The sequence below is a fragment of the Mus caroli genome, chromosome 15, assembly GCF_900094665.2.
Source record: "Mus caroli chromosome 15, CAROLI_EIJ_v1.1, whole genome shotgun sequence".
Classification (NCBI taxonomy): domain Eukaryota; kingdom Metazoa; phylum Chordata; class Mammalia; order Rodentia; family Muridae; genus Mus; species Mus caroli.
The window spans coordinates 7,414,999-7,425,648 of record NC_034584.1 but is presented as its reverse complement, the minus strand read 5'-3'; the positions used below and the strand labels follow the sequence as shown (position 1 = coordinate 7,425,648).

The window sequence follows — 10,650 nt, the reverse complement described above, 5'->3', positions numbered from 1 at the left end:
CACACACACACACACACACACACACACACACACAACCCTCTTCAATGACTGAGTGACTATTTTGGTGGTTTCCTCACTGTACTCCTCAAATACATTTATGAGGATCACTTAAGGTCCTGTCTTGTGGTCTGAATCCCAAGTCATAAGTGGACAGTACCTCCATCCAGGAAGCATGGTAAGGGTTAAGTCACCGTTCCAGACTGTAACCTCGAGAAATGCCACCATGCTTCTCTATACCTTAGATCAGGGGTGGCATCACTCTGGGCATCTAGAAATACTGGGGCGATGTTGAAAGCTCCTTAGAATGGTTGCAAAAGACATTGGGCCTCTTTGTCTCAGTCTGACCAAGGACTCATTTCTCATCAGTGAGTCTACCTACTTTAATCATATATTTGGGGTCACTATCATTGTCCAAAAATTCAAAAGGTGCATAGGGATTCACAGCAAAGAGAGAAGTCTCCTAGCTTTGTAGTCATGTTTGCATGGTTATACTTGTTTAAGCATCCTTCTGCCAAATTCCTTCTTCCCTTATCCTTGAGGTAAATTCCCTTTGTCACCCACCTCTTTCTCCTCTTCACGGTGGTACTCAGCAATGAGGTTAAAGGGCACAGTGTACAATGTGCTGGACATTACACCAAACATAGAACAGAGGACCAGGGTAGAGTACACATTTGGAAAGAGTCCTATGAATCCTGTTCCCAGGCCAAAGAGCAAATATCCCATGAAATAAAGGCCTTTTAATCCAATGTAGGAGACCATAGCTTTCTGAAAGTCTGTAGAGAGAATAAAGGGGGAAAAATTACAGCTGGCAGGCCGCACAATATCTAATAACTTCAGATAATCCTTTCTTTTGAAGATGCATTTTCCTTTTTAGACGACTTCCTTTGATACTGAGTCAGAAACAAAATACTTCCTTATCTGTGTGCCAGAAACAGCTGGCTTTGGGGATCAGTTTTAAATCCTTTGCATAAAAGACAGCATGAAGTTGCCTTGCTGACTCTACTGTCCATAGAGAAGAACAACGTACTGTTTAGTAGCCAGCCAGATATCAAAAGAATATAAAAAGGAGAGGCAGAAAAGAGACCCTTGGTGATGGGACCCAGGGATGAATGACACAGGAGAGTCATGTTCATTCTGATGAGAGAGGTCAGACCCAAGAGGACCCGGTGGACTGATCCCACGACCCAGAGTTAAGTTAGAGATATTAAAATAGCCAAGCTTCCCAGAACAATCTAAGTCACTATTAGTTTCTTAGCCCTAACCTGAAGGCAATCTGTCCAGGTAAAAAAGATCTGAGGTTCTCTGTAGACATTTGCCTATCTTGTCAATCCTACAAGAACTGTGAAGGGAATCCCACACTGCCCTATCATAGGCTTCTCCACGGAGACAAGTCTCTTAATTGTTTATCCTCCTTACCTAAAAAGTAGGAATAAAATATAGTTTTTTTTTTGTAGTAGAGGCTGTTAGTCAAAATCAAATGTGGCAAAACCTATAAAAAAAATCACCCAGCCCAATATTGGCACATAGATGATCTCTAGCAGTGCAGAGCTAGGTCAAACTCGTAATAATCCTTGACAAGCTTGCTTGTTTCATATTTATGCATGTGCAGAACATTGAGTCTAAGGCATCTTGCTGCTCAAAAGATATCAGTGCACAGCTCTTATCCAGGTGTGTAGGTAAGCCAATGAGAGGTAAGGAAAGAAAAAGAGAGATTTGGACACATCTCTATCAACTGTAGAAAGGTTGAAAGTCTGGTGAAAAGTGCCTCATTCATGAGGAGAAGTCAATTCACTTCTTCAAGAACTAAATTCCCTTGCCTCTGCTTCCCAAGACACCCTCAGCAGTGCTGTCTTTGTGGTAGGAAGAAATTACGGAGTTGGATTTTAGGCATGAGTGCTAGCATAGGAAAGGAGGTCAGCTCTATCTCAGTACCCAGAGTTATTGTAGTAACGGCTAGAAGGCTACGCTTGACTGCAGTGCAGATGGAGTTTTCTAGGGCGATTTCCCACCAGGGCATCCAGGTTGCCCTGTGGCACTCTAGGTAGGTGGAGATGCTAGATCTTCACCTGATGCTGTGTTGCTGAACTGAGAAAGAGTAGCAATATGCTCTGAGGGGAGGTAAATGGTGACTTCTGCCAATGGTGGGTGGAGAAGTAGGAGGAATACTTGAATAACAGAAGCACAATTTAAGGTAGCTGTGGGAAGAACTAGGAAGCATCTACAAATTGGTCAGATCATCTATGAAATCTACAAGACACCTATGAAATGGTCCTGCTCCATCCAGCAGACCAGGAAGCTCCTGGGCTCCACATCTTATCCGTCCAACACTTTACTATCTTATTCACAAAATTTCCTTTTATTTTCTAACATCAGTTTCCCAGAATCCCACTGGTTACAAGCACAATTCAAGGGGAATGACTCCTAGGATTGACTCTGAAAAAAGACACTTCCTGTGATCCTCTTGAAAGGAGTAGTTTTTCCCGGTCCCCTAAAATGATCAAAATCCAATCTTTAAAGAGAAGGAAATAGATTGTGGGATATAAAGTCTGGATCCTGCTGCTAGCCATTTGAAGACAGCCTTGGGAGAAGAACACTTACATGAATAAACTGAAGAAAACACAGAGTTGATGCACAAGCCCCAACATCCGACCTCAACTCCTCTTTCATAGATGAGAAACTCCGTGGAGTTGTGTGCACCGTAGGGATCCCCATGGTATACAATCTGAAAGAGAGTTTCCAGTGATTTTGTAACTAGTGCAGTGAGGTGGGCAGCTCTTCAAATGCTTCTCTACCCTTGGGGGGAGGGGCACTTCCTAGGGGCCAGAGTTCAAGCAGACAGCATTAGCACTCTCCTTTCATCTAGCATACCTCCATCAAGGGCCTTCATCAAGTACAGTGCCTGCATCTGTAGCAGGACCTTTGGCTACTTTACGGGTCCTTTTTCTACCACCCTTCTCCACTCCTATTCCACCCTTCCAACCCATCTACACTAGGTAGGAGAGAAAGAATGAAGGCCAAAGGAGAAAGGGGTGTTGATATCTTTACGAGCATTGAGTTCCTTAGGGCAAGTTTAATCTTCTCTATTGGGATATTCAGTTTCTTTTTCTTCTCTCTTTGTGCATGGCCACTTGACAAGTCACAATAATGACAACCAGCAACCAGCAACCAGTAACCAGCAACCAGCAACCAGTAACCAGTAACCAGTAACCAGTAACCAGTAACCAGTAACCAGCAACCAGCAACCAGCAACCAGTAACCAGCAACCAGTAACCAGTAACCAGCAACCAGCAACCAGCAACAGCAGCAGCAGCAGCAGCAGCGACTACAGCCCCTCTCAGGGCTCTAGCATTTATTTACCCATACAAGAAACCCTAGAATTCTAAATTTGCAGGAACTATCTGTAGCTGGCAAAAATCACAGCCCTGCTGGAGCACAAGGCAAATTACAGACAGCTGCTGCAGACAGTCTGAAGCAGCTCCATGTCCCACACCTGGGATTAAGACAAAAACACATTCCCATAACATTTCTGTGCTTTTGAAAGAAACCAAAATTCTCACTTCACGCATCAAACATGAATAACACTTCTCTGGAGTGATGTTAATGGTCCCCTTGTCAAGATAACACCTGGCCCCAGATGATGCAGTACCATTCTCTGGCACAGCTAACAGCCTTCCAGCTCACCTCAGCACATGCCATTCCTGTTTCCACTTAGGATTCTCTCTTATCTCTGAAACTCACCCTTCAAGACCGGGTTGCAAGCTTTTAATGAAGCTTGCCACGGCTCTGCAGCTCAAACCTACTCTTGTCTATTTGTTGCATTTGATTACATTTATTTATTGTATTTGATTGAGTAGTGGTAGGTTTCACGATATTTCGTTTCATAGCGTGTCACAGCCTACTTCTTGAACTGTAACTGTAAACCAGCTTCTTGAGGGCACTCTTTGCTATATCTATTGCACAGGCCAGACAAGAGAAGCTCTGATGAGAGTGTGGGCATATGCATCCATTACCTGTCCCATGAAATCTGTGAAGAAGAGCATGTTTGACAGGAAGGCAGTCCATCCAATCAGGTGGCTGACGCAAAGGCAGCGATAATGGGAAGGCATGTTCACTAATGCCCGAAGGAGTGACTTCATCGACATTGTCCTCTGACTCTGGCAAAAGAACATAGGTGTTCAGTGTAGATACGCACCCATCAGCAGAGTCAGGGTCAGAGCCACAGCCAGACTGTGTCTCTGTCACTTGTCTCTCATAAGACATCACATGTTGGTTTCCATTGGACAACCAGAGCTGAGAACCCAGTAGAGCCCACCAACACTTCTGACCACTACAAGTGTGTGATGATTGATGGATGTTACATTTGTAGTAATGTTTTAGGAAACTAACACAGATTGCTAATCAACTCCCTGTCCTTTGGCTAGGTGCCTGCTCTCCAGTAACTTCCCCAGCAGTTGTATAATATCGTTGCATCGATAATATGCTGCTTAAAATGAATGACTACTTAGCAGTCGCAGGCCCATGAGTAACTTTCATCACTTAAGGTTGGAGAGTTTTGGAACGGAGTTACACTTAGCCCAAGATGCAAGAAACAGCTAGCACTCTGTCTTTTAAATCCTACTCCTATAAGGCCAAAGCTCACAGGTCTAAACAATCCCTGGGATAATTATTATTCTTAGAGCACGGCAAGCTCGTTCAAGATGGAGTTCATGGTCTCTTGTTTTGATGGAACCCAGGCTTATGTTTTGATACATTTAGAGAGGAATCTGGAAGATACAATTAAGGTTCCTAGTTAGTGGACCTTGAAGAAATTAATAGGAAGGTTACCTGGTTAATACTAGTTGAACCACACAAGCCCTTAGAAAGCAGAAGTGTTCTTCCAACAGAGCAGAAGCAGAATTCAGAGCAACTTAAGCTTGAGGGTCACTGCCTTTGGAAACAGAAGGAGCCACGTGGAAAAGGAACTGGGAGTGGTCCTTCAAAACTTAAGACAGATCCTGGACAGTAATCCACAAGAAAACAGGAACCATACTGCTACCCCACGAGGAATTGGACTTTGCCAATGACCTGAATGAAGACAGGTTCTGCAATCTGACGTCATGATTGTAGTGATGTAGGACCCAGAGCCGAGAACCTACTGGAGCCCACCAATACTTCTGACCGCTACAACTGTGTGATGATTGATGGATGTTGTTGTAAGATGGAAGCTAACAGATTGCTAATCAACTCCCTGTCCTTTGGCTAGGTGCCTGCTCTCCAGTAACTTCCCCAGCCATTGCCAAGGATAGGCATAAGTGAGCTTTGCATTGAGTTAAAGATGTGAAGAGTATAAATAGACACATGTAAAAGATGAATACTTGGGGCTGGAGAGATGGCTCAGCGGTTAAGAGAACTGACTGCTCTTCCAGAGGTCCTGAGTTCAATTCTCAGCAATGGTTGCATGGTATCTGAAGAGAGCAACAGGGTATTCACATACACAAAATAAATAAATCTTTTAAAGGATGAATACTCATCCCCCAGATTCCTTACTTTAGATTCATACATTAACATCAGGGCTTCAACCTGTTGTTATCATCATCATAGTCACCATCGTCACCATCATCATCATCATCATCATTTGGTTTCAGTAAGCATGAGAGAGCTAGAATTTTTAAAATATCCACAAAACTGAAAACATAAAAAGTGTTCAGCATCTTGTCACGCAAGAGAAGAAAGAAACCTTGGAACATTAAGCACTCGGCCTCCCTAAGGACAATGGAAATATGAATGTCATCTGAGGTGGTTGATGGTTCCTTCTTCTCGGTGGTTTTAAAATTCTGAGTCTTGACATAAGGAAATTGAGATCTAATTAGTAGAGTTGTCAGACAGTATCCTGAGATTGTCTGTTTTCACTATAATAACATATCGTTTTATAACTCAAAGCAATGCGATATTTTTTCTTTGTTGAAGAAATCTGACTTAACAATTTTGGATTCATCCCGTAACTGACACTGTCATTTTCATCGTCCTTGTTTCTGTTTCCTGTTTTGAGACAGAATTTCATGTAGCTCAGGCTGGCCTTGATTTTGCCACATAGCCGAGGATGATCTTCCCAGTCCTCTTGCCTTCCCCTCCAGAGTGCTGGGATCACAGGCATGCAGCATCACACCTAGTTAACTTTATCCACCCTGCACTATTTGACCCATGGATGGCGAATATATTAATCTCCTTATACTTAATTAGTATAAAAATATATGCATTCTCTTCTCTCGTAGTTAGGGGAAATACTCTGCGTGCAGATTACAATATCTAAAAATAAAAGCTGATTGTAACAACTGTGCAAAATTACTTCTAGAAAAACGTAGGCATTGTCCAGGGAATGGCAGCTGGTTTTCTTTCTTCAAAGTAAGAGTTTTCTCTGCCTTTTATTTCTCCTTCCCACAAAATTGTACAATCGCGAAAGTAAACCTGGCAAGCATGAGTTCTGCCTCGCTGCAAATATTAATGAATCCTTCCGCCTCCTACCTAATTTTCAGCCTGCTTCATTGTTAACCTAATTTCTCTTCCCTTCCAAAAACGTAAATGTGAGATTTCAGATTTGAGCTTAGTATTTCTGTAAAAGATGGGGATATAAATACTCAGTATTTTTAACCGAGAATGAGAATTCAGGTGGCGTCTTACCCCTGACTCATCAGTTCCCTGGGAGAACCCCTCCCAATGGGTGCGAGCCTCCAGGAGTCATTGTACTGAACAGACTCTGCCCCATCCTCAGCTGCTGACTAAGACGTGGTGGATTTGTGAGTGAATAAAACTCAGAATCCTCGTGAGGAAGAAACCCAAACTATTCTCTGAAGGAGAAAACACAAACGTTGAGAAGGAAAACTCTTGGCATGCAGGTTTGGGAGATGGGATTTTTATGGAATCCAGTTTGAACTCTCAAGTTCAGGTCTCTTCCCATTCAAAACAATCCTAGCTCTAAACTGCGCAGCTGCTCTCGGTTTGGAACCAATAACTGAGAAAGTATGGCAACTTTGACCTTGGCTTTGATCCTGCCCTGCTGTGCATAGCTGGAGGCATCCCTAGATGTGCACAGAGAAGAGAAGTGCCCAATGCTTAGCTATGAGCCCATGATGCCTTCCTCTGCCCTGAAACTGATACTTAGACCTAGACGGACTTGAACTCATGGAGATCCAAATTCCTCTGCTTCCAGTGTGCTGGCATTAAAGGCCCAGGCCACCATATCTGGCTTAGTTTGTCTGTTAAACCTGACATCAAAACGATTCCAATTCTAAATCATGTGTGACACATATTGCTATTGTTTGCTTCATTTATTTTCTTGTTGTTCAACTGAAAACTACTGTTTGAGATGTGTTACATGTTTTGAAATATGGGTATGTTGTAGAATGACTACCTAGGACTAACAGAAGTCATGTCTCCCTCCCCCCCCTTCTCTCCCTCCCTCCCTCCGTCTCTCCCTGACTCCCCATTCCCTCCCTGCCTCCCCATTCCTTCCCTGCCTTCTTCTCCCCCTCTCCAAAACAAACAAAAAAATTGAAAATCAACACCAATAGGATAAAAAAAAAATAACAAAGCAAAGCAAAATGAAACAAAAAGTCCCTCTCCCTGCCCCATACACACAGACAAAAACCCAAGCCAACATAGCAACAGAAACCATGGAGTCCCTCATTCGCTTGCTGGCTTCCTTTTGGATAGTAACTGCTCACTGGAGTATAGTTTGCAAATTCACCCTCCCATTCAGCACTGTGCCCATTCACTCTGTTGATAGTATCCTTTGCTGAGGAGGGATCTGTCAGTGCCATGCAACCCCCGTGTTTCTATCTCCCTTTGTACTGTGGGACGATAACTAATCATGAACCTCTATTCCTAGATAAAGGTCACACCTTTCCCTGCTGGTTCCTTCTCCTCATTTTACAGTTCGGGGCTTATGCTTAGGCCTCTGAGTCACTCTAGCTGGCTTTTTATATGCCATGTCATGATTATCTAGCTTCACTCTTCCATATGTGCATACACACACTTTCCAACCCTAGCCATTGAAGACCGCCTTTTCCTCCACTTGTTGTTCTGGCTGGTTTTTGGCCAGAGATTAAATCTGAGGATTAATTCTTGGTTTTTTATTTGATTCCATTGATCCATGTGCTGGATTTCATGCCTGTACAAATCATTGTTAATTATATAGCTTTGTGGTAAAGAAATAAATGCCCCTATCTTTGTTATTTTTGTTCAAGCTTTAGATACCTGTGGTCTTCATGGTTTTATGTAGCTTTTTTTCTATTTCTGTGAAAAAAGTGATTGGAATTTTGATGGAGATGGCATTGAATCTATAGATTGCCCTGAGTAATATGGATATTTAATAATGTTAATTCTCTTAATTTCTAATTAATTATGTTTTCAATATCTTTATAGTTTTTAACTATGGACATTAACTAAACTTATTCTTAAGTAGCTACTGTAAATTGATTTTAGTTTTAGATCGTATCTGAAACTGATTTGCTTTCTATTGCTGTGTTAAAACACCATGGCCAAAAGTAACTTAGTGTGTTAGCTAGTTGTATGTCAACTTGACACATTCTACACTCATCTGAAAGGAAGAGACCTCAACTGAGAAAATGCTTCTGTAAGATCAAGTCATAGGGCATTTTTTAAATTAGTTGTCTGTGCAGGAGGGACATTGTGGGTAGTGCTATTCTTGGGCTGGTGTGGCCCTAGGTTCTACACAAAAAACAGACTGAGCAAGCCATGATGAGCAAGCAAGGAAGTAGCTCTCCCCTCTCCTCTCCCACCTTCATGGCCTCTGCATCCACTCCTGTCTCTAGGCCCCTGCCCTATTTGTGTTCTGGTCCTGACTTCCTTCAGTGATAGACTATGACATGGAAGTGTGAGCCAAATAAACTCTCTCCTCCCCAACTTGCCTCTGGTCATGGTATTTCATCATAGCATAGAAACCCTAGCTAAGACATTTGGTTGGGAAATGGTTAATTTGGCTTACACATCCCAGTCATAACCCCAGTCCATCATAATGGAAAGGCAGGCACTCAAGGCAGAACCGGGAGGCAGGAACTGAAGCAGAGGCAATTGAATACTGCTGCTTACTGGCTTGTTCCCCTGCTTTCTTACACAACCCAGGACCACCTACAGGGGATGGCACCACCCGCAGTGGATTAGGCTCTCCCACAGTAATCATTACTCCAGAAAGTGCCTCTGCAGATTTCCTCACAGGCCAATCTGATTAAAGCATTTTCTCAATTAGGTCCTGTCTTCCCAGAAGACCCTAATTTGTGTGACGTTGACAAAAGACTAACCAGCACACTTGGCTGCAAATGTGTACTAATATACTGAACTTTTTTATATATCCTTACATTTACTTAATTTGCAGTTTGGATCTAACAGATTTTGAATTGACTTTTAAGAGTTTTATAAATATAATACCCTACCCTCAGCAAAAAGACAATGCAAGCTCTTTGTTTTCACTTGAACACATTTTTAAATTTCTTTCTCTTCACTGATCGCTCTACTGCTTTGCCCCATAGAACTGGCAGTAGATATCCTTAGCACAAGTTTCTAAAAGGATTTTTACATAATTTATTTTTACATTTAATGGTGTTTTGCCTGCATGTATGAGTGTGCAAGGGTGTAACTGGAGTTACAAACAGGAGTGAGCTGCCATGTGGATGCTGGGAATTGAACCTGGGTCCTGTGGAAGAGCAGCCGTCTCTTCAACTCCTACAGAGAGTATTTAATCATTGAAAGATGTTGAATTTTGTCTAATGTTATTTGCACATTTTGTCAAATAATCACATGGTGTTATCCTGTTGCAATCAATGTGATATAGTGTGCCACATTTATTGACTTATACATCATAAACAATCTTTGCATTCTTGGAGAACATGTCCCTGATCATGGTAGATAATCCTTTGAATGTGTTGCTGTCTTTGGTTTGCTAGTATTCTGTTGAGGATCTCGACATCAGTGCTTATCAAGAATGTGGGCGTGTGAATCTTTCATTGTTTTACTGCCAGTGTCTGTCTTTGCCGTCAGCATAATTATGATTTTATAGATGTGTTTGGAAGTGTTCCCTCCTTTTGGATGTGTTTAAAAGGCTTTGGAAAGTATTGGCATTAGTTAGTGGCATGCTTGGTAGACTTCAATAGAATTTTATTCATCTGTAAACACAGCATGATGTATTTTCACATTTCTTATAACCTCTTCTGTGATCTCTTGCTTGCTTAGAGGAATGTTATTGAATGTCCACATATTTGTGAATACTTTGAAGTTTCCTGTATTATCCACTTCTAGTTCTGTGTAGCTCTTCACTGCTGTAGTTGGAAAGGCCCTCCATGTCATGGTTTTCCTTTATTCTTCTCTCATACTTTACATCCCAACTGTAGTGTCCCTTCCTTCCATTTCCTCCCACCTCCCCTCTCCCCATGAAAGAGAGGGAGAAAGAGACAGACAGACAGACACAGACAGACAGACAGACAGACAGACAGAGACAGAAACAGAGACACAGAGAAAGAAAGAAAGAAAGAAAGAAAGAAAGAAAGAAAGAAAGAAAGAAAGAAAGAAAGAAAGAAAGAAAGGGAAAGGGAAAGGGAAAGGGAAAGGGAAGGGAAAGGGAAAGGGAAAGGGAAAGGGAAAGGGAAAGGGAAAGGGAAA

At 42.2% G+C, this 10,650-nt stretch overlaps 1 protein-coding gene across 2 annotated transcripts in view; it reads right to left on the bottom strand.

Annotated features, from left to right (window-relative positions):
* Positions 1-10,650, bottom strand: part of Slc45a2 (solute carrier family 45 member 2) — a 27,736-nt gene that overhangs the window by 2,149 nt on the left and 14,937 nt on the right. For both annotated transcript variants that reach the window (XM_021183880.1, XM_021183882.2), the window contains exons 4-6: positions 4,011-4,154; positions 2,599-2,722; positions 562-773 (exon numbers count right to left, since the gene is read on the bottom strand). In XM_021183880.1, coding sequence (XP_021039539.1) covers positions 562-773; positions 2,599-2,722; positions 4,011-4,154 — 480 coding nt within the window. The remainder of the gene's footprint in view (positions 1-561; positions 774-2,598; positions 2,723-4,010; positions 4,155-10,650) is intronic.